The sequence below is a fragment of the Gymnogyps californianus genome, chromosome 17 (genome assembly GCF_018139145.2).
Source record: "Gymnogyps californianus isolate 813 chromosome 17, ASM1813914v2, whole genome shotgun sequence".
In the NCBI taxonomy this organism is placed as follows: Eukaryota; Metazoa; Chordata; class Aves; order Accipitriformes; family Cathartidae; genus Gymnogyps; species Gymnogyps californianus.
The window spans coordinates 16,665,841-16,690,927 of record NC_059487.1 but is presented as its reverse complement, the minus strand read 5'-3'; the positions used below and the strand labels follow the sequence as shown (position 1 = coordinate 16,690,927).

Below are 25,087 nucleotides of genomic sequence, written 5' to 3'. Positions count from 1 at the left end.
GGCCAAAAGACGAGAGGTTTATAAATACTTTATTGATTACAAAAAGAAGCTTCCAAGCTGATATAAAAGCATACGAGCAACGGTGTTTGCCTCTTTGTACGAGGAAAATATAATCACAGGCCCAGAAGCTCCCTGCTGTAAGAGGTACAGGGCACTCTTAAAAAAATACTACTTCCTCCTTTTCCCCAAATAGCCCATCATTAAATACTAAAAATAAACAACAACATAAAAAGGAGCGCGTAAGGAATGCCGGGCTCGTTGCTGATACTGCAAAGGCCCCAGTAGACATTAAATCACGCCTGCGAGCGGAGCAGCGGGGCTTTGCCGCAGAGGGAGAGGGGCTCCTTGGGCCGGGGCTGGGGCAGGCGGCGGCCGGCGTGGGGCTGCCCGTGGCTCGAGAAGTTCCTCCTGAGGCAAGCTGGAGGGGCGATCCATCCAGGGCCGGCCTTGTAAAGCCCCGTCCATGTCCGTCCGTACCCTGCGGCACGCGCTGCCCACCTCGCCGGCACAGCCTCCCCAAAACTTGCGCTCTGCAGAGGGGGCACCACGAAAAATATCTTGGGAAGGAAACCCAGGAGGGCGAGGAGACGTGTTTCTGCCACGCTTGACGTTCCAAAGCCAGGGTCCTGCGCCGAGGACGAGCCGACGCGCTGCATCGCAGCATGCCCCGGTGGGAATCCACTGGGATTTCCCTGACACGCAGGGACCGGGGGACGTGGGCGCTGCACAGCACGCCTGGAGCATAACGGCATTTCGCCGAGGCCATTGCAGCTAAAGCACCTACTTCCGCAAAACAGCATGATAAGATCTCAGAAGAATTAAAAAAAAAAAATAATAATCTGGTGTTTTTTTTTTCCTTTGTAGCTGAAACAGGCCCAGCCCCGTCCCTCCTTGCGTGGTGCTGCCAGCGCAGGCAACTACCGTCCAGCCAGCGCTTCCCGGAGCAGCTGCCTCACGGGCACTCAGGCACGTGTGAAAGGCACAAGGTACGGCCCCGCGTCGCTTCTCCCTCTGTCCGGCAGCCCCAGAGGCTGGCCTGAGCGTGGCTTCCTCCTGCCCCCTGCTTCTAGCCCAGCCACACCAGGAAGGCTCTGGTGCCTGGGCCAGGCTGGCAGAGGAAGGCGTGCGCAGGCAGATCACGAGTGGGACAGGGAAGAGCGGGGTGCGTGTGCTCGCTGCCGCGAACACGGCGGACGTAGTGCGGGGTACCCGCTGTCTTCACCAAGCTTCCTGCGTTACGGCTGCTGCTGATACTGGCCCTCTGTTGCAGTAAAGAAATCCTCCAAAATGCTCTGCGTGTACTCGAAGGTGGGACGATCCTCCGGTTTGGTCTTCCAGCATCTCATCATAATGTCATACAGCTCCTCGGGGCAGTTCTCTGTACGGGGCATCCGGTACCCGTGCTCCAGGGCCCTGATCACCTCCACACTCGACATCCCTGGAGAAACGGGGCAGGACAGGCGAATGTTTCATGGTTTATCACTGATTTCGTTAATAGGCAAAAACACCCAAACCCCAAACTACCCACCCTTTGGGCAATGTCATGAGGAAGAAAAAGGAGAGGTTAGAGGGGCTGGGAAGGGGGAACTCCTACTCCTGGTCAGGGAAACATGCGGACAACCGAGATGCTGAGTTAGTTGTAGCATGCAGTTTTGTACCCCAGTTGAGCAGATCAGATGGGAATTCTAATCGTTTTGTATACATTTCAAAAAAATAAAGGCTATACTTCTCCATCTGCTGAGTCTTTAATGAGCCATTCCTTCCCATAAAAATAAGTTAGTGTGATGGCAGAACTGGTCCTCCAGAACAACCCTTTATGCCACCCCAGATCCTTCATGGTCAGTTTGTGGCAACGTTTACTTTTCTTGTACAGAATAATTTCCTGTTGAAAAAAGGTACTGAAGTAACGATTAGTATAAAATATCGGGCAGTTCCTAACGATGAGGATTTACAGATTGCTCGAGCCTTCCCAAAAACACCTGGCCCAGCTATCAGCCCTGAACTGATGTGCTGCTTCCAAACGTGCTTAACCACGGGTTGGTGCTGTGACGCAAACTCGTGAGCCACGAACCTGCGGTGTATGATACCCGCTCTCCCAGGGCCATGCAGTACACCCTGGGGCAAGTCAGTTACCCTCTCACATTAAAGACATGATCTTCTATTTTAGAAACGGAGAGACCAGTTCTTTTAGAGATCCTGACTACTGTTGGTTTCCCACGGAGCGGGAGGAGCTCAGGACCTCCTTGCAGGATCAGCCCCAAGGCAGTAAATAGAGTAGCTGCCCTTCTCCCCAAAGCAGTGGGCACCCCAAAGTCGTCACTACCTGGACCCATTTTGTGGGCTCCCCAGAGGAGATGTCCCAACTCTGCTTTGTGTAAACCGAGAAGAGGGGGCCCATGTCACATCGGCATGGATTTCAGGTCAGTGAAAACAACTGGTGTCCACTGAGGGCTCCCAGGGAGAAAAATCCTCCTAATTACCCATCCTAGGAGAGCTCTTGTCCAAACACTAGCTGTAGCTAAATGAGTAGTGCAGACTGCTCGGAGACTGCCTCGTGCTCTGGGCTCCTCTCCATGGCTCACAGACAAAATTCCCATCTTGAGACCACGTGCTACCGTCTTTGAGCTCTGCTCCCAGCGTCAGACTTGGATTTCTCGCCATTCCCTCTGTTTTCAGCGATCTAACTTCGTGGAGAAACAGACCCCATGGATGGGGCCCAGAAGGTGGAGCTGTCTGTTGGAAACAGATCAGAGGAGGCATTTCACCTCCTTACCTGGGTATGGGATGCGCCCGTAGGTAATGATCTCGGTCAGGAGGATCCCAAAGGACCAGACATCTGATTTTATAGTGAAAGATCCGTAGTTGATGGCTTCTGGTGCAGTCCATTTAATGGGAAACTTGGCACCTGGACACAGAGATCCAATGGGAAACATGAGCTCTAACCCAAATGCTGAGAAACTGGTAGTGAAATACGGGAAACAAGAAAAAAACCAAAACAGAAGAGGAAGATGTGAAGCGATGCAAATGAGAGGAGCTTCCCTCATCTGCCTGTTTACACATCACTGTCCCTCCCGGGGTCCTTGCCGCCAAGGTTACGCGCTGATAAGTGGCTCTGAGGGAACCCCACAACCCTTCACCATCTCAGAAAGCGGCCGGCCGCCCCCAGCAGCTCCCGCACCTTCCCGGGCCGTGTACTCATTGTCTTCAATGACTCTGGCCAGTCCAAAGTCTGCAATCTTGCACACCAGCATTGCCGACACCAGAATATTGGCAGCTCGCAGGTCTCTGTGGATGTAGTTCCTCTTCTCGATAAAAGCCATTCCTTCTGCAATCTGTAAAAAGGGGAAAGAGAAAAATGCAAAGAGGCTGTTTGAAATAACACAACCCCCCCCTCAACGTGACTGTTACCAGGAATGGAAAGAGGTTAACTGCTTCTGGCCGGCGCTTGGGAAGGGGGTGAAAGGAGGCTGAGTCACAGCAGGAGATGTGACTGACGCTCCTGCCTGGGAACCACTCTCCGTGCAGGGAATCCCTTGCAGAAGGGGTCAGGGTTTGGGTCACCAGCCCAACACCACCCGTTTAAGCCCACGTGTGAGAAAAGCAGCAAGAACTGCCATCCGAGGAGCTGACGTGGTCACGAGCAAGTGTCTGTGGATGTCCACGGGGCAAGGTGTAACTGCTTCATCCGTAGCCATGCAGACGTGGAGTAAATCATTCTCCGTTCAGAGGAGACGTGAGATCAGTCTCCAAATACATCAGCAACGGCTTGAGAGAAGCAGGGAGTAAACTATCCTCTCTCTCTACTAAGGGAACAACAAGCGGACTTTAATTGCTGCAGCGAGGGTCGGCCAGCATCGCAGAGCTTCCTTGGTGAGGACAGAAAAGCACGGTGGTGGGTCGCCCAGGGAGGGTGGGGAGATGCCTGGGGTCTTCAAGGATAGTTTGTGAAGAGTCAGGCCTGCCTGGGGGCAGGACGGCTGGGACGACCCCCGAAATCCCCCCCGCCCCCAGCTCTGTCTTCTGAAGTCTCTGCACTCAGTGGCTGCAACAATGCAGAAACGACCCGGTGTGTGCACGACCAACCCCCAAATTTGTGCCAAATTACCCCATGCCTGGATGCTACCAGGGGAAGGGGCCGGAGCAGCCGAGGGGAAACTGCCCCCCGTCCCCGTCACACCCACGCAAGCCGGGCCAGGGTAAGGTGCAGTTGCTCACAGAGCTCTCCACACAAAATACAGAAGTAAACAAGCACTGCAAGAGCAGGAGGATTATTTCCATGACCACAGACACAGTTTTGCTCGCGGTGACTCAGCCCCAGCACAAGCCTGGGTGCCAGGCTCACTAGCTGCCTGCCTGCCTGCAAGCCTGCTGCCTGCACATGAAAGAGCTTCAGCCTTTGCTCCTCAGTGCTGCAGAAAGCGGCCCCTCTGAGCTACGGAGCCGAGCCGGGCGGTTTGCAAGAGCCAGCTTGCTGGGAACAGATGGCGTGCGCGAGCGCGCAGCTGATCAGCAGACCCTGGCACAGCCGGCTCGAGCAGCCAGGGACCTGGTCTAAGCCCCCGGGGTCTGGGCTCCCATCCTGGCTTTCCTGTTGCTCAGGTACCTCTACGAATTATTTCATAGAGGTACCAAGCTTAGCTCAAAGGGTCCCTGGATTCGGCCAGCTTCTGGGGACGCTGCAGAAGCAGCGGGGACAAGACAGTGGTTGCACAAATGATTGCACACACGAAGCTAGATGTGTAACAGCACGCTCAGCTGTACTCAAAAGCAGCTCCTGAAAATATCCCCAAAACAGTTTTCACCGAGTCCCCCTGCCTCTCCAGCTGCTTTCCCCCAGCCCCTGACAGCCCTTTGCCAGGTAGATGGTTTTAATGAACCACAAACCTCCCGCAGGCATTGCTGTGGGGTAACGTAACACGCCACGCTCCCTTCTAGAAACCGTGCCCAGCTCAATCTCCCGGGCACTGTGAACGCAGCAAAATTGTGCTGCAGATTTCCTATCAAACCCATGAGGCTCAACGCTGCCGCAGCCGGGGTGGGTGCTGCCCAGGGGCGCAGCCCGAGCCGGTGTAAAACGCTGCCCTGGAGCACCGCAGCTGGTGCCGGGGGGGGGGGGGCACGGGGTGGGTGTGCGGCCGCGCAGCGTTTTGTGGGGCTTTTGCGAAGTTTGCAGACGAGGCCCTGTCGCACAGAGCGTGTTGTTTTGCAGGTAACCATCGCATCCGCAGCGATGGATAGAAATCCATAGCTTTGCCATGGCGGCTCCCCGGGGGAGCCCTGGGCTCAGACGGGCCACGCAAGCAGCACCCACAGGTCCTGGAGAAGGGACCGTGCAAACGTGAGCAGTGAAAACAAGCTCCGACCCTCACCCCTGTGACTTCCACAAAGCACAGCGGCACCGCGGGCTGCGAGGGCTGCAGCCCATGGGGCAGAAACCACGGCGGCCTTAGAAGACGCAGGTTTCCTGGCTCCTCGGAAGGACCAGCCCGGCCATAACCCCTTGGGCTCCGTGCAGCAGTTAGGCTGGGTGCTGCAGTTAACGGGCTAACGGGAAGGAAGCCGCCACTTCTCCTTTCGCACAGAGCTGCTCCTGCGCAGGCAGCCGGACCGGGATGGCGAGCAGGCAGCCAGCTGCCCGCAGGGCGCGAAGGCAGCGCCGCAGGCAAACCTCGCCGGCTCCTTCCCTGCATCCCCACCACCCCCAGTGTCTGCCTGTTCAAACCAGGCTCCTGGTTGGCACTGCCCAAGTCCCAGGTAAGTTCTCGGGCTCCTCGATCCCCTCGCCCGCCCTTCTCGGGGGCAAGGGGGAGCGGGGAGCTGGGGAAGGTCTGCTCCCTCCTCACCTGGGCAGAGAAGTCGATCAGCTTCGGGAGCGGCTGCTTGTTCCCCTCGTCGCTCTTCAGGAAATCCAGCAAGCTCCCTGCGGACAGGGAAGGGTGCCGGGGCTGACGGCTCAGCCGGAGCCTGCGCCCACCCTCAGGGTGGCACGGGTCCTGTGGGTGGCACAGGGTCCCAGGGAGCCGAGCACAACGCAGGGACTCAGTCAGGAAACACACCTGACCCCCCCACCCCACTCCATGGATCGGGCAGAGGGGCAAGCCCCGCTGCCGGCTCCCTCCTGCCTTGTGGAGCACTCCTCCTCGTCGGCCCCCCCCGTCCCTCCCTCTGCCAGGGCTGTCACTGCATCCCCCTGCCCGGCACCCTGCCCCAGCACCCTGCCCCAGCACCCTGCCCCAGCACGCTCGGACACGCAGCAGCAGGAGCTGGTGCAGAGCCCGCGGCCGAGCCCGGGGATGCAGGAGGGGTTGATCCTGCACCATCCCTGGGGTATCCAGGTACCGCCGCTGGGCCTGGCCCACGGCGACCGCGCAGGGACGCGGGCAGCACCTTTCTCCATGAACTCGGTGATGATGTAGATGGGCTCCTCCTTGGTGACCACCGCGTGCAGCTTCACCAGCTTGTCGTGCTGCAGCGTCTTCATCAGGTTCGCCTCCTCCAGGAAGGCGTCCACAGACATGCTGCCCGGCTTCATCGTCTTCACCGCCACCTTGGTGTGCTTGTTGTAGGTAGCTGCGGGGCGGCACGACAGACCATTCCCAGGCTGCCCAGTGCCCAGACACTGGGAGCACTGGATTTTGCAGCCAAAGCACCCAGTCCTGCAGACGGAGCTGCTGCACAAGGGCTGGAGACCATGCGCAGCCCAGGGCACCCAGCCCTGAGCAGTCCTTGCATTAAGGCCAGGGCCACCTCCACTTCCCCGTGCTCCTCTCCCGCGGGTCGCTCCCATCCTGCCTCTTCCACCCTGCCATCCCTCCACCTCCTCTTCCATCCCTCACCCTTCCTCCTTCATCATCACTTTCATCTTCCTCCCAGCTGCATCCCCCTCGCTCTCACCCATCCACACTTCTCCGAACTGCCCGGCTCCCAGCTTTCTCTCCAGCCTCAGCGACTCCCGAGGGATCTCCCAGGCATCCTTCTCCCAGGGTTTCTGTGGTTTGGGCACGCAGCAGGGGTGGGTGAGCTTCTGGCACAGCCCGTCGCTTTGCCCTGCCGGGGAGCACCGAGAGCCATCAGCCGCCCTGTCTCACCGGCCGCTTCGCGCTTCGAAGCGGAGCCCACGGCAGCCTCTGTGGCCGCGGGGCACGTCCTGGCACCACGCGCCCCACTGCAAACACTGGGGACACGGTGAACAGCGGCCATCGCAGCCCGGCCCTGCCAGCATCGCTCTACCCTGCCGGGTATTACTGCACCACACTGGCGCAGCCAGGGCACCAGCTCGCCTGGGGAGCGGGAGTCCCGGGCACCGCGGGCATTCGGGGACACCGACACCCACAGCTGTGACAGCCAGCAAGGCAGCCACCGCAGCAGGAGAAGGTCCGAGAGTCGCTGCATCCCACAGCGGGAGCCCAGCGGTGATGGGCAGGAGCCCCTCGGCCTCTGCACGCCCCTGTTTGCCCGGCGGCTGCTCGGCTCAGGGACAAAGCCCCCTCTGGGATGGGGGGGCCGGGCACCCCAGGGCTCACCCTTGTAGTACTGGACCAGCTCCTGCAGCGTATCGAAGCTGCTGCGCGGGGAGATGTAGAAGCCGCCGCTATCCAGCGTCCGGATCTTGTAATGCTTCACCGTGCCGCCCTGCAGGTCGTCCCCGTCCCGCACCGAGAGCGAGTAGCAGCCTGTTTGGGGAGGGGTGAGCTGCCAGCCCCTGCGCGGGGGGCACGTCCCCACTGCGCCCATCCACCCCGTGCTCGCGGCACGCACGGTGCCATCGCCCGGCAGAGCCACCACTGCAGCCCCCGTCCCCACCGTGCTGCCACCGCCCCCTCGGCCCCAGGCACGAGGCCAGCTACGCCTGCACCCCAAACACCGAAAGCAGCCTCAAAGGGGCATGTCCCCCCCCCCCGTCCCCGCCATAGGGCTCAGACACGTGGCAGCACCACAGGCTCTTGCGGGGACACTCGCAGCAGGAGCACGGGACCCCGAGTCCCTGCCCCACAGCAAAGCAGAGCCCCCGGGCTGGGGAGGCATCTCCCGAGCATCTCTGCGAGGCACGTGTGGGGCAGCCGCTCCCCACCGCTGCGCTGCGGGCACCCCTCCGGACCTTTTGTCGTCTCGCTGTCCCGTATCATGAAGGACCCGATCACGTTCCCGGGGCCAAGGAGCTGCCGCTCCGCATCCTTCCGGCTGATGCCCTTGAAAAACCACCTGCAGCAGAAACAAATGAACCAACGAACGCTGCCGGGGCTGGGAGAGCTAAGGCTGGCGGGGGTCAGGGCTGGGGGCAGGAATGGGGCAGGAGCGGGGACAGCTGCGGTGGGGGAGCACGGGACCGCGCGGGGCCGGGATGTGCCACCGAGGGATGGACTCACTCCTCCGTCTCCAGTGAGTCGGCTCGGGCAACGTAGTTGCTGGGGATGAAGCCTTCGCGCCCCGTCACCAGCGACCGCGCTTGCCACCACTCCCCTGACCTGCGACAGAAATAGCATTGGGTCAGCCCGCGGCACCCGGCACTGGGCACTGCCGGCTCCTCCAGGGGCAAATGCCAGAAAAAATCCCCAGCAGGGCCACGCAATCCTTCAGGAGACACCGGGGCGGGGGGACGCTGGCAGCACTTACTCCTCCAGCACCTTCAGCCGCTCCCCTTTCTGGAAGCTCAGGTCCCCAGTGTGCATCGCCTCATAGTCATAGAGCGCCAGCACCACGCTGTCCCCCGAGCCTGCAGCGAGGGAGCTCCCTGGGCACCCCTCCCCGTGCTGGGACGGGGTGCTTGGCCACCCGCCATGTGCAGCCAGGACCCCGGCCAGGACCCTTGCAGCACCCAGCGCCTCCATCTTCATCGTGCCACGGCCACGTCTGGCCTTCGAGGAAGCCCAGAGCTCCCGTCCCGCCGGGACCGGCAGTGTTCAACCCAGGTGGGAGAGGACCCAGCCACGCTCCCCCCACACGCTCCCGCCTCGTGCACCCACTTGCAGCCCCCCTGTACCTACCATCCTCAGGTGGAGAGATGGCCACGTCGGGGACATTATTGTTCTGGAAAGTGGGACAAAACCAGAGAGTAACATCGCGGGTGGCAGAGACTTGTACCCCATGGGGGTCTCGGCCCCACTGTGGTCCCAGCCCCCAGCAGCAGCGGCAGGGGCAGGAGGGCACTCGAGGGGCAGCGCCAGCACCACCCGACACACCAACCTGCCCAGCACCAGCATCTCTGTCCCCTTGCGACACCTTCATTTTTCTCTCCCTTTTTCCATAATTCCTTGATTCCCATCAGGTTCGCTCTGTGCTTTGCCCCAGCATGGACTGGGCTCCCATCCCATGGCCAAGCCCCCCAGCGCCTGCAGCCGGCCCCGCGCTCCGTGCTGGCAGCTCCGGCAAGGAGAGGGGCTGAGCCCCCCGCGATGGCTCAGCCCTGCGCCCCCGGCTCACTCGGCGGCTCCCACTCACCCTCCTGTTGGTGGCCGTGGGGTCCTTCACGTAGTGGCCCTGCTGGAAGCCAGGGCCGGGGTCGAGGTCAGTTTTTATCATCTTCTCTTGGATGCCAGCTTCCTTTGACTTCACGCAACCCATCCTGCAGCCAAGGGAGGGGAAGTGAAGCTGTTGCAACAGAGGCAAAAGCCCTGCTCCAGCCCCGCTCCCAGCACCTCCTGCCCGGCATGGCACGGTGCTGGCACACGGCATGGGCCCACAATGCCCACCCGGCTGCACTGCTGTGGGCAGGGAGGGCTCCACTCCCCCGATGGAGCTGAGGTGGGTGGCAGCCGCAGGGCGCCGGGGTGCCCAGCAAGGTGCACGGTGGTGTGCTGGAGAGGAAAAGGGATCTCCCGGTGCAGAGAAAGGAGAAGTCACAGGAGGTGAATTTTGGGCAGGCAACAGTGGCTGCCATCGAGCAGCTTCACAGCCCTTCCCCGAAAAGGCCTTTCCCGGACAGAGGTGCAGGCACTGAGCATCGTGGCGGGAGAGAGCCGCTCGGCGTGTTCTGCAAAGCGAGACCTTCGTCATGGAGGGGCTCCCCCGCAGCTCAGGGCTCCCCACCCGGCACTGCTGGTGCTTGTGGCTGCCCTGTCCCTCGCTGTGGCCGTGGCCCCTGTGCTGCTGTGGGTCACCGCTTCTCCACCGCGCTCCCTGGCTGCTCTCTGCCAGGGTGGAGCTGCCTGGAACAGCCACCAGCCCGGGGCGAATGCAAACGCTCAACTTTCTCCAGCTCCCCAAGAAACATCAGCAGGAAAACCTGCTGCAAGAAGCAGCGAGCGCGGGGGAAACCCCCTGCAAAGGCACTTCCCTTGTCCGGGGGAGACCTTGGCGCAAAGAAAGGAGAAGGTGCCGGCGGTGACAGCGAAGGAGGAAGCTCAGGGCTGAGCGAGGCCCTGCGACGTGCACAGCACCAACGGCCTCACTGGGGGAGCAGCGGGGCACCAGCAGCACCGCCTCGCTCCCACGGCCCTCGAGGGACATTGCTGTCACCTCCCAGCCACCCCGCCATCACTCCGTGTCCTTCCCAGCGTGCCGAAGCCTCGGCCGGCACTGCTCCCCAGGGCAGAGCGGGAGCAGCAGCGGCAGCCCCAGACAGCACGTCCCCCTCACCAGGGATGCCCCAGGCTCAGGCTCGGGACCAGCCGCTGGCAAAGCCCAGTGCCGGATCCATCCTGGCAAACCCACACAGCGCCTGGCTGAAACACAGCCACGGCCCGTGCCGGCACTGCGGCAGGTATTTGCTCTGCCCGTCCCGCACCGGGTCAGAGCATTCGGCCCTACAAAGCACAAACACCTCTGGGGGGTCCAAGCATCCCGCAGCCACCCAGCCCCACGGCATCCCAGTGCACCACCACACGCAGTGACCGGGTGGCCGTGGCTTTCCCGCCGGCTCCTGCGGCACAGTGCTGAGGCCTGCCAGCACAGGGAACACCGGTGGGAGCAGTCGTTCCTGGTGCGTCCCACCCCGGAGAGCTGTGTCCTGCAGCCCGTGCGGCTGTCCCCAGCCATGGGGACCAGGTGGGATGGGGTGAGCCCATCGCTTCGAGAGCGCGGCTGCCTGCCGCCCCGTGCCCTTGCTGCCCCGTGCCCTCGCTGGCGGGGCAGGCGGTGGCAGGTCCCTGACAGCCCCTGCAAGGCCACCGGTAGGGATCACCTCCCCGGGACAGCACCGTGCCCCCCGGGGACACCCCGGCATCGTCTCCCCGCCGCCCTCGGGCATCACCTCCGCCCCGGGCACCCAGGGGCCGCTGCACCGAGCGGGGCCGGCACAGAGACAGACCAAGGCAGCGGCGGCTAGCCCGGGGCAGGGACCAACCGACCGGGCTGCCCGGGACCGGCAGCGGGGCTCCCCCTCCCCGGCCCCGCCGCCCTCGGGGCTCCGCGCACGGCTCTGCTCCACTCTCACCTCCGCCGCCGTCCCGGGGCACGTCCCGGTCCCGGTCCCGGTCCCGGTCCCCGTCCCGGAGCCGGGGCTGCTGCCGCCGCTGTGCTCCGCCCGGCTGCTCGCCCGCCGCCCCGCCCCGCCCGCGCCGGTGAGACCACGCCCCTCCCCGGTAAGACCACCCCCCTCCCCCGGTAAGGCCCCGCCTCCCGGGGCCGTCCCGGGGCCGCGGATCCCCCCGACTCCATCGGTGCTGCCCGACGGGCGGGCGCGGCCGATACCTCCCTGCGCCGGCCCCGGGGGGGCCCAAACCGGGATGGGAGTGGGGACCCCCATCACACACCGAGCGGGACCCCCCCGGTCCCAGCAGGACCCCCGTGGACCCAGGGCAGCAGAACCAGCTTTCAAGGGCACCCGTGCTGCCCGCAGGGACACCCCGGCCCGTCCCGGCCCCCGCTGCCGTCAGGGTCGCTTTTACACCCTCCCGATGGGTGCCAGAGCCCTTCCCTCCACCCGCAGCCCCCGGGAGCCTGGAGGGATTTGGGGCCCAGCACCCCAGAGCGGCCCCCGGGGCTGTTTCCTCGCCGGCGCGGGGCCGTGGGTGGCAGTGGGGGGCACGGGGCGAGCGCAGGCTGGCCACGGTGCGAGCCTGCTTCTCTGTCCCCAGGGAGGAGAAAAGAGGAAACCCCTGAGTGTTGGCCCATGACGGGGTGCAGGGTATGGGGGGGTGCAGGGCACGGCAGGGTGCAGGGCACGGCGGGGTGCAAGGCATGGCACCCATGCTGTACAGCCCAGCTCTGAGGGGCCGGGGCAGGGGTCATGGGCTTTGCTGTGTCTCTCCTGGCGCTGGTGTTCCCGTGCCAAAGGTCCTCCCGGGCCCCCTCCCCAGCCCCCTGGTGCTCCAGCCTTTGCTCTGCTTCACCCAGAGCACCCCTGAAGTTGGGACGGGGACGGCAGCAGCAAAGGCACCCGCGGCTCCACCGTGACACCGACCGTCGCGGGCAGGCAGGGCCAGGCCCGGCCTCTGCGCTGGTGCCGCAGAGGAAGTGGCAGGGTGGCAGGTGCCTCGCTTGCATGAGGATTTGCATATGTAAATTTTTTAAGCAAAAAAATTAATTGCCGCAGGTAGCCCCAGCGTCTGCCTGCCCACGCACCGGCCCGGGGCTGCAGCACTGTCCCACAGCCCCTGCTGAGGGACAGTGGCCGGGGGACATCGGCCGGGGAACATTAGCCATGGGACATTGGCTGGGGCACAGTGGCCGGGGGCCATCGGCCGGGGGCCAGCTGGCCGGCGGGGAGCGTGGCCCGGTCCCTCGGTGGCGGGAGGGCTGCGGGGCGGCGCTGCAGGAAGCCGGGTCCCGGGGCAGGAACTTCCTTTTGTGAAACACCCGCGGCCCCGCAGCCGGCCCGGGTGTCGCAGGGACGTCGCTCATGGGAATGGGGGACGGCTGCCCGCGGCATGGCCCCTCGCACCGGGACGCTTGGCAGCAGGACGGGGGACCCAGCGCCGCAGCCCCTGCTCAGAGCATCCCCGGGGCTGCGGGGGCTCTCGGGTGCTTTCTTGGCAGGAACAGCCTTCCCCGCTGCTCCCCCCGTGTTGGAAGGTGAATGCTTTACTGGGGTGCGCCCAGGCCGGCAGCGCAGGCAACCAGCCCCCCCATCCCAGCACACCCTCGCTGGCCCCTCACGTTGCTCTGAGCTCCCCGGGGTCCCACGCTACCAGGAGCGTCTCCTGGGGCCAGCCTGGCACAGCCGGGAGCACCCCGACTCTGGGAGGGACCTGCGTGTGGCAGCGGGGTGGACAGGGTGCCCAGCCCAGCAGTGGCACGGTGCCTGGCGGGTCTGCGAGCAGCCCCCCGCCCCGGCTCACCCCTGGCCACAGCAGCCCCCCCGCCCCGGCTCGCCCCCCACCGCAGCAGCGCCCACGCCCCAGCACAGCCTTTCCTCAGGGAAGAACTTGCTCCTCTCCCAGCCCCGGCATTTAATTGCAATCTGCAGAAATTACAGCACATGGCGCTGCCGGCCAGGGGCTCCCCCACTGCCACGGCTGCCCTTCGATGCCATCAGCCCTGCCAAGAGTTTCCAGGGCGGTGCAGAGCCCCTGTCCCCTCCCACAGTGACAAAGGGGGGGGACAATGTCCCCCCTCCCAGGCATCGGGGCAGAGCTGGGCACCTGGCAAGTCTGGGCTTGGAGGTGCAGCACTGCATCAGCGAGCGGGGAGGGAACTGCTGGGTTTCGGCACTCTCTCACAGGTAGTTGTCCTCTTCCTCCTCCTCCTCCTCTTCCTCGTCCCGCGCCAGCGCCTCGATGTCGTGGGTGATGTCCGTGATCATGCGGTTAAAGGACTCGGACTCGGAGCGCAGGGACCAGCTGTCGTAGCTGCGCACGGCCGAGGCCGACGTGTTGCTCATGCTGCGCTTGATGCGGCCGAAGCTGTCGGTGAGGATGCCGCCCTCCCGGATGCCGATGCTCTCCAGGAAGGTCTCGAAGTACCCGATGTCTTGGTCGGGGATGAAGGGCCTCATTCCTGCCATGGGTGCTGTGAGCCTCGGGGTGACCCTGCCCCGGTGGGCAGTGCTGGGGCACGATGCCGGCCAGCCCCGCCGGCTGCTTGCAGCCATCCCATCCCCTGCAAGCAGCTGGGTCCCAACACCCCCCGGAGCACACCCGGCACCAGCACCCCATCCCCAAGGGATGCACGGACATCGCCAGGGTGACACGATGACACAGGGTGGCTGCAGCGGGAGCCCAGACACTCACCCAGGAGGAGGAATTTCCTGCGGTCCCCGTAGAGGCGCAGGAGCTCGGCGCAGTACTCCTGCACCGGCGTGCCCAGGCGGTACTCGCGGAGCAGGAGGGCGAACTGCTGGATCTCCTGCGGCGACAGCTTGTTGCGCAGCTGCGGTGACATGGGGACGGGTCGGGGTTGGGGACACGGGCAGCGCACAGCCCCGGCCCCCACAACCTGCGCCCAGCTGGCTGCTCTCTGGCGCAGGGGGCTCAGACATGCCCACTGCCCCTGCTCCCTGGCCGCCGGCACTGAGCAGGGCCCCTCGCCCGTCCCCGCGCCCGCACCGTCACCATGTAGTCCTGCAGCTGCTCCAGCCCCGTGCCGCTCTGGTCGCTGCCGCTGCAGGCGGTGGCCAGGCTGTGGTGGGACCGGTGGAAGGAGGGTGAGGAGGCGCCGCTGTAATACGCTTCAAAGGTCTCGTGGGAGCCGTTGCTGCGGGAGGACGGGGGTCAGCAGGTCCCAGCACCCCTTGGGTGCCCGCCTGCCCCCCCAGCTGCACGGCACCCACCATCGGGCAGGGCTGGGTCATCTCTGCAGCCGGGACAAGCACCCATCCCAGTTGGAGAGGCACCCACCCTAGGGCAGGGGCACCCACCCGGGTGGAGGGGCACCCTGGGGAAGCCAGACTCACAAGGAGCTGCAGCAGCTGAAGTCGGCATCGTAGCCGTACGTCCCATCTGTGCGGCAGCTCTCGCCTGGGGAGGGGGAGACGAGGTCTCAGAGCGGGGCCAAGCCTCTGCCGTGGCACCTGCCCCCCGCGCTGTACCCGCGCACCCCTGCCCGTCAGCCCCGTGCCACCCCGCTCGGTGTCCCCGTCCCTGTCCCCAGCCACTCACTCCGGCTGGAGAGCCAGGGCCGCGTGGGCGTGGAGGTGTAGTGGAACCCGGCGCGGTCCACGCACTCGATGCTCTGGTCCCCGTAGATGATCTGGAAGACCTGGCAGATGAGCGCGCAGGACTCCTCGGCGGCATCCTGCAGCGGGAGGGAGGGAAGGAGGAAGCACGGGTGGGCGGGCGGGTGGGTGCCAGTGGGTGGCCATGTGCCGGCGGGTGGGCACACGCCGGTGCCGCTCACCCTGTTGGGCACGGCGAGGATGATGAGGTTGGAGTAGGCGTCGGGGCAGGGCTCCTGGGGGTCCAGGGGATTGCTGCCGGCGTGCCGCCGCTCCCAGCTGCCGAAGCCGGTGCCACGCTCCCAGCTGCCGCCGGCGGTGCCGGCCCGCCGCCGCTCCCAGCTGCCGCCGCAGGGCTGCCGCCGCTCCCAGCTGCCCGAAGGCCGCCCGCGTTGCCGCCGCTCCCAGCTGCCGCCCCGCCGCCGCTCCAGGCTGCCGCCCTGCCGGCCCTCCTGCCCGCCCCGCGCCGCCCGCCAGTCCAGGCTGCAGATGGTGTGCCGCCGCTCCATCGGGCCCCCCAGCCGCCCCCCCTCCGGCCACGAGCCCCCCGGCCGCTTCTCGGCGGGGAAAGCCTCCGGCATGCCCACCGGGGCTGCCTCGGGATGCGCTCCGGCGGGGACCGGGTCCACTCCCAGGCCTGGGGCGGCGAGGAGAGACTGAGCATCAGTTGTGGGGGGCTGCGCTGCCCAGCCCACCCGGCCCCAGGCCCTGCCCTGGCTGCCCCGTCCCACCGGCCAGGCGGGATGCAGAGGGGTGGGGGTGGTGGGGTGGGGATGGGGGAGCCCCAGTGGGTTTGGGGGCAGCGGGGCTGGGGCAGGGGGATTAGAGGCAGCGGGGCAGGGGATTAGCAGACCGCTCCGTGTGCAGGCTGGAGCTCAGCCTGGTGCAGCCCCCTCCCCGGGGACCCTGCCTGCGGCTGGCAGCTGAGCCCGGGTTTGCTGATCAAAGCGCCGGAGCCCCCGCGCCCCTCTGGGGCTCCATGTGCCGGGGGGGGGACGGGGACGGGGGTCGCTTCCAGCCTCCTCTCCTCTTGCCATTAAAGGTAACTGGGGCTGGGAGCGCAGCTGGGACCTGCCTGCCGGGGCAGCGGGGAGCCCGAGGCAGTGCCCCCCTCCAGCCCCGGGGAAGCGGACCCCCGCCGAGCCGGGGGGGGGCAACGCGGGCTTTTGTGCTCGGCCCGTGCTGCCGCCTTGGCCGGACCTGACACTTCCCCATCACCCCCCAGGCTCCGACCCCTTGTGCCCTGGGGACGCCGGGTGCTCAGCGCCGGCTGTGCCATGGCCAGTGGCCCCGGCCGGACTCCCGCACCGGTTTTGAGGATGAGGAGGTGCAGGGCGTCGTCACGCAGGTAGGACGCTGCGGCGATCTCGTGGGTGGGGATGCGCAGGATCAGCTCCTCGTTGTCGCGCCAGGTGAGCAGGAGGCAGCGTGCGGAGAGGCTGAGGATGCTGTCCTGCTCCGGCGTCGTCTGCAGCGGCAGCTCCTTCAGCTGCTGCGGGGGCAGAGCGCGTGCCAGGGACGTGGGGCACCCAGCGGCGTGGGGCACCCGGCGCCCACCCTCTGGGCAGCGCTGGGGGCACCCCGGGGGGTGGGGACCCCTCTTACCCTGGCCGTGTCCAGCAGCTGCAGCACCTCATCCCGGCTGGAGGGGTTCAGGGAGGCTGTCACCCATGTCAGGTGGCCTAAAAACTGGGGGGGGGGACACACAAAACCCAGGGCAGCCTGGGGGGGCTGGGGCATGCGTCCTCCCCACCCCATGGCCCAGAGCCTCCCCTGGAGACACCCACATCCCCAAGGGCAGGATGCATCTCCTTGGGGTGCAGGGAGATCCAGGGGGTCCCCTGCACCCCAGCCCACTGTCCCCCTCCCTGGATGTTTGCCTGGGCAGGGAGGGGACCAGGATCCTCCTGGCCACCGCAGGTGCTGGCTCTCGGTGTGGTGTGGTGGCCTCATGTCCCCCCGCACCGAGCAGGCAGGGATCCCGGGCATCCCTGGGGACCCCCCACCCCCTTACCTTCACCTCCTTCTCCACGTAGTCGTGCAGCAGGATCTGGGGGTCGATCAGGTAGTCGGGGGGGTAGAGGGGCACCGAGTGCAGCGGCCGCCGGTAGACGCTGCTGCGGAGCGCCGGCCTCCGAGCCGCCTTGGGGAAAACCAGCCGCTTGATGGGCGACACGAAGCCCTGGCAGGGAGAACGGGCACGGGGATGCGTCAGCGCCAGGCACCCAACCCCGGCACCCACGCACAGGGTCTGCGGGCACCCAGCACCCAAGGAGGGGCTGGGCACCTCTTTGCTTGCTGACCCCGAATTTGCACCATTTGGGTGGTTCGGGGGGCAGCGAGTGGGGACCCCACCTCTCCCTGCTGCGCCACGGGAGGGGGTGCGGGGCCCCTTGTCCCGGTGTCCCCATGCATCTCGCCCGCTCCTGCCCTCCCGCCAGCCCCCCAGGGACCCCAGCCCCGGCCCACACACCTTCTTCCCCTTCTTGGCCTCGCAGTCCATGGCGGGGCCGCGGCGCAGCCTCCTGGCACGGCCGCCCCCACCGCCCCGCTCGGCGCCGCTGCGTTTTCCTGTGTCGGAAACTCCACCAGGATGGCTGGGATGTGAGTTCCTGCCCCTCCTGGGGGGTGCTGGGACTGGGCTGGCCTGGGCTGGGCTGGGCTGGGACTGGGACTGGGGCTGGGACAGGACTGGGACTGCGGCTGAGACTGGGACTGAGATTGGGACCCGGGCTGGGACTAGGACTGGGGCTGGGCTGGTACTTGGGCAGAGGCAGGAGCTGAAGTAGGCTGGGCTGGGACTGGAGCAGGGGCTTGGACTGGGACTGGTGCTGGGGCTGGGCTGCAACTAGGGCTGGGACTGGGGCTGGGGCTGGCACATGGGCTGGGATTGGGCTGGGATTTGGGTAGAGGCAGGGGTTGAACTGGGCTGGGATTGGGCTGGGATTTGGGCAGAGGCAGGGGCTGAAGTAGGCTGGGATGGGACCGGAGCAGGCGCTGGGGCTGGGGCTGGGACTGGGGGTGCCCACGGGACCCGGCTGCAGAGCAGCCCCTGCCCCATGGCCCCACATCAGCCCCATCCTCGTGGGGCAGCACTGGGGGCTCCCGGCCCTCGCTGCCCCCGTCCTGCCCTACCCACGCGGGGCCCTGGCACGGGGAACGGCAGCGGCAGCAGCCCATGCAGCTGCACCCAGCACCCCATCCCCATGGCCAGCTATGGGGCCTGAGCCCCCCGTGGGTCTGGGGGTTGGCCGGGGATCGGGGCCTCCAGGAGGGAGGAGGTTGGCCCGGCAGCAGCCATGTCCGGCAGCTTCCTCCCCAGCACGCTGCATCCTGCCCACGCACCCCTTCCCTGCCGGCCGCCACACCGGGGCCAGCACCGGCCAGGGCCACCGACACCGGACAGGCAGCACCGCTGCAGCCGTCCTGCTCCATCCCCCAGCGTCCCTGAGCACCCCGGGACAGAGGGGCAGCGTCCTGCCCCGCTGCGGAGCCTGGGGCGTGAGCCGGAGGTGCCGGCAAGGACAGGTTCCCGCAGGCAGGGCTTATTGAAATGAATTTAATATCTCATGTTGCAGCAAAATTAAAAATATACAAAAAGTTTGTGGTATACAAAAAAGTCTCGGTACGGACCCCGGCCTCCCGCTCGCCCCCCTGCCCGCGCCGAGGGTCCCAGAGAAGAAGGTGGCACACAGAGTATTTACAGTACGTGACAGCGGCTGCCAGGTCCCAGTGCCGGGGTTGGGGGGCCAGGGACGTGGCCGAGACCCCCGGCAGCCCCCACCAGGAGCGAACAGCCCCAGCTGAGAGCAAACGGGGCCGGGCCCCGGCCCAAACCTCTTCCCGCTCCCTGAAGCCGGGGTGGCCCCGCTGCCACCCCCGGGGGTCACTCCCCCAGCAACCAGGACCCCGGTCCCCCGTTGGAGCTTGAGCACCCCCAGAGCTGCCCCCGTCCTGTAGCACCCAGCCTGGCCCCAGGTCGCACCCCCTCGCCACGGTCCTGGTGGGCAGGCGCCGCCATCCCGGTGCTGCCGCTGGCACCGGGGCACTGGGTTTGGCTTCCCCTGCGGCACAGCTGGGCGGGTGGCACCGAGCCGCCGGGGCCAGGAGCAGGGCCCATGGCTGCCCCCAAGCCCCACGCACGGCCAGGCTCCTCGTGCCGAGCAGGGCAGCACCGCGCGGGCAGGGGCTCGCTGCTGCCTGCTGCTGCTGAGATCCCTGCCCGGAGCAGCCCAGGGCTGAGGGTACCGTGGCTTGAGTGCATAGAAAAGTGTCCCTCTGTCCCGCCGGTGCGGCCCCGGGGTCCCCACGCAAACCCCGGGGGTGAAGAGCATGAGGGGTGCAGATCACCCCGACCGTGGCAGCTCCTCTCTGCCCTCAGGGGGACGGGGAGAGGGGCTGGGGCAGGGGGGAGCCCAGAGGAGCCGCTCCGTGCTGGCACCCAGTCCCCATGCAGCCTGTCCCCATCCTCGGTGGCTTCCCGGCTCCATGAGCAGGACCCGGCAAGGAGCTGTGGCCGCCTGGGCACCGTGCCGGGGGCTGTTGCGATGCCGCTCGACCCCTGCAGGGATGAACCCCGGCCCCAGCCCAGCTCCCCCGGCCGCTGCCCCCGACCTTCCCTGAGGAAAAGAGATCCCCCCCCAGCAGAGCCACCCCGTGCCCAGCGCTGCCCCTGGCACCGTCAGCACCCACTGCTGGGGTCTGCCCGTTACCGGCAGTGAAGGAGGGGTGTGGGTCACGGGGGGCCCAGCCTGCTGCCCAGCCCCAGCCATGCTCTGCACCCTCTTTCAAAAGGATTTACGAGGCTTCCAGTTAGCACCAGTTAGCACCAGTGATCCCAGCGATGGTCCGCCCCAGCCTGCTGTCACCCCAGCCTTCCAGCTACAGAGAAATGGGAAACAAAAGCAATGCGATGCCACCGACACCGTGCACCCACCCGCCCCGGCCGTGCCACGGGGCCGGGCACCCACGCCGTCCCTTGGGGACCCTGCGCCCCAGCACAGTGGGCGGCAGCCAGAGCCATTCCCAGGCGTGGGTCCCCCACACCAGCCTTCCCCGCGGCCAGCCCGGTGCCTCGCACGGTGCCTCGGTGCCTCGTGGCACGGCAGGGCCGGTGGGGCTGCCCACGCTCCCCAGCCCGGGCCAGGGCTTGGCACCACGGCACGGGACCCTGCGGGGCCATTGCCAGGGGGGCACAGGGGACACGGGGAAGGCACGGGGGCCGTGGGTGCGGGGGGCGAGGGGCCGGGGCGGTGCACGGCCGCGGGGTCCGGCAGCTCCCCTGCCCTGCAAACCCCTGCCAGCCCCCTGCACACACACACACATGCATACACGCGCACACACGCACATGCACACATGCACACGCACACACATGCACACACGCACACGCACGCACATGCTCACACACGCATCCCCCCCCCGCCCCCGTGGGACACCCCTGGTCCCGGGGGGCACAGGGTACATTCAGCACAGCCCTTCGGGAGGGGGCACGCCAACGGATCCGGGCAGGACCAGAGACACATTCAAACCCGGAGCCCAGGGCAGCCCCACTCCTCTGGCGAGGCAGGGGCAGGCAGGGGCAGGCAGGGGGGAGGCAGGGGGGAGGCAGGATCCCGGCTCAGGTTTATACTGGGGAGGTGGAGGGGGCTGATGCTGATGGGGGGGGGGGGTGAATGGAAACGCTCCCGGGTAGGAAGCGATGCCAAACCCGGGAGGGGAGAACAGCTGGGGGTGAATCCCGCTTTGGGGAGCCCCGGGAACGCCGGCGGCCCCGCACGCCCCCCTCAGCGGTGCCAGCCAGGCCATGCTCCCCCCCCCGGCTGCAGCGGAGGTAGAAAATGTCACACAAAATGTCACCATTCAGGTGAAAACAAACCCGATGAGATGAAGCGGTTCCCCTGGGGACAGGGGGGGTGATGGGGCGCAGCCGTCCCGGCCAGAGCCGGGGGCCCAGCTCAGAGCCAGGGGGAGCAGGGTCCGTACCCACCCATGAGAGGCCCCCCGGGCCAGGGTCTGCACCCCACAGGGCAGCGGGGACCCCATGGGGTTGGGGACATGGCTCACCCCTGAGCCAGGGGGACGGAGGATGGAGATGAAGGGGCTCCCCCGGGGCCGGCGCTGCAGGGTGTGGGGGGAGCAGGAGACCCGGGGGGGCTGGCTGGACCCCGGCTGTCCCCTGCCCCAGCTTCCTCGGGGTGACGAGCCCCACACACACAGCAGTGCAGCCATGCTCCAGCCCCACGGCCCTGCCATGGCACGGGCATCCGTGTCCCCGTGTGCTGCCCACCTGGGCCGCGCCGTGCCCCACCGTGCCCCAAGCCCCTCACAGCTGCCGGCCCCCAGCCCGGGGCGTCCCCGGTCCCCATCCTGCACCACTGACACGGTCAAGAGCTGCGGGGCCGCAGCACCCACCGCCTTGAGCTCAGGCACCGGTGAGGTATTTTGGCAAGGACGAGCCCCAGGGGGAGCCGGGGCGGCCGCCGTGGGGTGGGGACAGGGGTCTCGGCTGCGGGAGGGCGGCGCGGGGGGGGGATAGCACCAAGAGACCTCCCCGGCCCCCACCCGCGGGGCGCTCGGCACGGCGGCACAGCAGCACCGGCAAACCCAACGGAAAGGCAAACGGCTGCGAAGACGCGGGGCGGCCGGGATGGCACCGGGAGGGCCCCGCCACGGCCCCGCGCCCCTCGCCCTACACGGTGGTCTCGTACTCCAGCACCTCCTGGGGGGCACCGGCGGTGCGGTACTGCAGGCGCGGGGTGGTGGGCGACGCGTACTCCAGCGCCAGGATGGTCTTCCGCAGGCGCCGGTCGATGAAGTGGGCGTCCCAGGCCGGGTACTTCTTCCTGGGCAGGTCAATGCGGATGACGGGGCCCTCTGTCCGCGGGGCGCGGGCAGCCGGCGCCGGTGGTGCGCGGGGTCTCACCTGGAAGACGGGCACGCAGCTGTCCCGCTCCCCCGGCGCCCCGTCCCGCTCCCCTCCTGTAGTCCGCGGCAGCGAGCGGGGGGGACTGGTGACGGCGTCCGCGGGGGGCCCCGGCGCCGGGGCCGGCCGCTGCCGGAAAATGCAGCCCCCGCCGCGGGGGCTGAACATGGGGCCGTTGGGGTGCAAGAGGCAGTAGTAGATGAACATGAAGAAGATGCCGAGGGCAAAGCTGGAGCTGACCACGCAGACGAGGATTAAGGCGTCAAAGTCGGAGGTGGTCTTGCGGTCGTAGTAGAGGAACCAGAGGATGGTGAGGGCGGCGTTCTCCGACAGCGTGATGATGTAATAGATGCACATGCGGTAGCGGCTCCGTCCCTCCTTGACGTTGAACCAGCAGAAGATGTAGATGATGCCCACCACCATGTTGTAGATGATCTCCTCCCACTTGGACATGCAGAAGTCCGTCTCACCCTGGATGATCCAGAAGGTCATGATGCACCAGTGGGTGACGATGAAGATGCCGAAGTAGAGCTGGAACACGGAGGCGAAGAGGGCGAAGGCGATGGCGCGGGCGGCGATGGTGAAGAGGTGCCACAGGATCTGCACCACGGCCCCCTTGTAGGACATGGGCATCTTGTCCTCCCGCGAGTCCCGCAGCACCTTCTGGTAGGAGGCGATCATCCACGCCAGGGAGACCAGCGAGGCCGAGGCCGAGAGCCCTGCGGGCACAAAGCAGGGAGGGGCAGTGAGAGCCTGTGGCAGCCCGGGGTCCCCCCTCCAGCCGCCCCCGTCCCCCACCGCGGGGGCCGTGGCCCTTACCCTGCAGCGGCTCGATGCTGTTCTGCTGCACCATGATGCTGAGCTGCAGCACGAGCTGGGGCGCGCTCTTCAGGAAGGTCTCCAGCAGCCGCAGCATGCTGATGTCCGCGCTCTCGAACATCATCCGCCAGTAGAAGTGGCGGCGGCGGTGCTCGGCCTGCCACCGGCTCTGCAGCCCCAGGTACAGCGTGCGGAGGTACCTACGCGAGGGCGGGGGGGGGGGGGGGGGCGGGAGGGTGAGACGAGCCCCCGCCGCCCGGGCAGCCGAGCTCACCTCCCCCTGCCCATGCCAGGCGTGCCCCGTGACCGCTGCCAACCCACTCCAGTGAGCACTTCCCCCATGATTTGGGGCCACGGAAAGCCCCCCACGCCAGGGGTGCAGGGGGCTGCAGGGCAGCGGCGATGCTGAGCACATCCCTGTCCCACCCGGGGACCCCAAGATGCCAGGAAGGGGCAGCTTGTGCAAAGCCAGCTCAGCACCCTGCTGCCCTGGAGCTCACCTGGCCATTGCCCCGCTGCCCACCCAGCCATCACGGTGCCCACCCGGCCATCACCCACCCCTCCGCCCGCCGGTGCTGCCCCTGCGCCCTCCCCACCACGCAAGGTCTGGCTCCCCCCTCCCCAAGCCGGGGATCCCACCTGCAGCCCCGCTCTCCGGCCACCCATGGATTTGGGGTGCCCTGGCCCCAGCCCAGCACCAGGTCCGGCTGCTTCTCAAAGGGGATATTTCGGTCCCGGCTGGCACGGAGCCCACCCTGCCTCCCCCTGCCCCGGCCAGGACGGAGGCACCAGCTGGTCGTGCCGCGCTGCCCACGGGAAGCTCCCGGCCGCTCGTGCCGGCGTTGCCTCGGCTCTTGGCAGGGCTGTGGGCGCAGGCAAACGCCGGCCCCGGCCATCTGGTCGTCGGCCGGGGGTTAGCGGAGGTGTGCGTGGCACCGACGCACGCGCCGGCTGAGTCACCGCCACCAGGGACCCCTCCCCGCGGCACGGGGCCAGATCCGGGCACCGCAGGAGGGGACACGGGGCCGGACGGGCAGGGCATCCCCGGGCAGCCCTGCTGCACCACGGGCCGGCGGCTCCGCTGCCTCGGGGGGAGGAGGGAGCCAGACAAGGAGGAAAACAGAAAGATGAAGCGGGAGGACATCGGGCCGTAAAGCTTCCTCCCAGCCGACTGAAACCCTCACGCAGAGCGACAGCCTCTCCGTCAGCTCCAGAAAGCGCTGCCGGCCAACTCCATTAGCCCGGAGCACGGGAGAAACCCTGATCCCAGCACTTTTGGCTCATCCGTCAGCAGGAGGAGGCAGGAGCCGGCCCTGCTCCCGCTGTGGGGACGGCTGGGTGCTCCCACCCTTGGGCTGCACAGCCCCGAGACCACGGTGGGGGCCGTCAGCTGGGGCCACCGAAGCCCCCGTGCCACCTCGCTGCCATCTGCTCTCGCCCCGGGCAGCCCCGCCAGCTCCCTCGGCGTGCGGGAGGGCAGGGTGGGCATGCCGGTCCCACGGGGCTCCCGTGGTGCTCCCCAGCGAGGCCGATGACGCCCCGGCAGCCCTGTCACCGCCTGCCCCATCCCCTCTCGCTGCCCTGCTGGGAGCCCCAAAAAGCCCCCCCGAGAACCGGCTGCCGGGCAAGACGTTGCTGTCAGCAAATAACGCAATTTTAGTAGTTCCGCCCCAGTTTCCACAGGTGCCGATGCCGGCGGGGGCCAGCCCACAGCCCCGCGGCCAGCCCAGCTCCTGGCCCCCGCCGCCTTCTTTGCGCTGGTGTCAAAATGACGTTTTAATGTCCACCTTGGGGGGAGCAGCTAATTTTAGCCTTTGCTGAGGCCCATCCCTCGCTGCTCGGGGGGAGAGGCTGCGGCCGCCCGCCTCCCGGCTCCCGGCACAGATTTGCACCCTGGTGCCAACTGCTCGCGGCCAGCCAGGCCAGAGCCGCCATCGCGGCACCACCGCGGCGGCCGCTGCCCCCCAGCCCCTCTCCCCGCAGAAGGGCCCGGGGATGGACCCCCCCTCACTGGCAGGGTGCGAACCAGGCGACGGCCCGGGGACAGAGGGCACAGTGTGGGGGGAAAGCAACCGGAGACGTGATGCAGAGCCCGGGATGCCGCAGGGCATCGCTGCTGGTCCCAGGGCACCCACGCACGAGCGAGACCCGGACACCGGCGACCTCATCCTCTCCCTGTAATCAGCCTCGCTAATTGGGCTCGTCAGCACCGTGATCCTGCCTCTCCTGCGGCGCACAGCAGCCCCCCGTGCACAGACCCCTGAGCTGCGCCGTCCCCCCGCACAGCCGGCAGCTGCCACGCACCGTCCCGGCTC

General features: G+C 66.8%; 4 protein-coding genes across 4 annotated transcripts in view; 1 reads left to right on the top strand and 3 right to left on the bottom strand.

Annotated features, from left to right (window-relative positions):
- Positions 1–1,235: 1,235 nt before the first annotated feature.
- HCK (HCK proto-oncogene, Src family tyrosine kinase) lies at positions 1,236–9,561 on the bottom strand. Its single transcript, XM_050907073.1, has 12 exons — positions 9,439–9,561; positions 8,985–9,027; positions 8,614–8,713; positions 8,367–8,465; positions 8,099–8,202; positions 7,524–7,673; positions 6,895–7,047; positions 6,388–6,570; positions 5,844–5,920; positions 3,179–3,332; positions 2,774–2,905; positions 1,236–1,438 (listed from the first exon to the last, which is right to left on the bottom strand). The coding sequence occupies exons 1-12, from the start codon at positions 9,559–9,561 to the stop codon at positions 1,236–1,238; spliced, it is 1,521 nt and encodes a 506-aa protein (XP_050763030.1).
- A 3,786-nt stretch (positions 9,562–13,347) lies between these two features.
- CCM2L (CCM2 like scaffold protein) lies at positions 13,348–17,534 on the bottom strand. The gene is made up of 10 exons (XM_050907436.1): positions 17,505–17,534; positions 17,046–17,213; positions 16,637–16,720; positions 16,340–16,523; positions 15,214–15,668; positions 14,976–15,111; positions 14,771–14,834; positions 14,424–14,571; positions 14,109–14,247; positions 13,348–13,875 (listed from the first exon to the last, which is right to left on the bottom strand). Exons 1-10 carry the CDS (start codon positions 17,532–17,534, stop codon positions 13,595–13,597), a joined length of 1,689 nt encoding a protein of 562 aa, XP_050763393.1. The 3' UTR covers positions 13,348–13,594.
- Positions 17,535–21,719: 4,185 nt separating this feature from the next.
- XKR7 (XK related 7) lies at positions 21,720–22,965 on the bottom strand. Its single transcript, XM_050907515.1, has 2 exons — positions 22,773–22,965; positions 21,720–22,672 (listed from the first exon to the last, which is right to left on the bottom strand). The coding sequence occupies exons 1-2, from the start codon at positions 22,894–22,896 to the stop codon at positions 21,720–21,722; spliced, it is 1,077 nt and encodes a 358-aa protein (XP_050763472.1). The 5' UTR covers positions 22,897–22,965.
- Positions 22,966–24,869: 1,904 nt separating this feature from the next.
- LOC127023500 (interferon regulatory factor 4-like) overlaps positions 24,870–25,087 on the top strand; it is a 2,326-nt gene continuing 2,108 nt past the window's right edge. The window contains exon 1 of the mRNA XM_050907615.1: positions 24,870–24,891. Within this exon, the coding sequence (XP_050763572.1) occupies positions 24,870–24,891 (22 nt within the window). The remainder of the gene's footprint in view (positions 24,892–25,087) is intronic.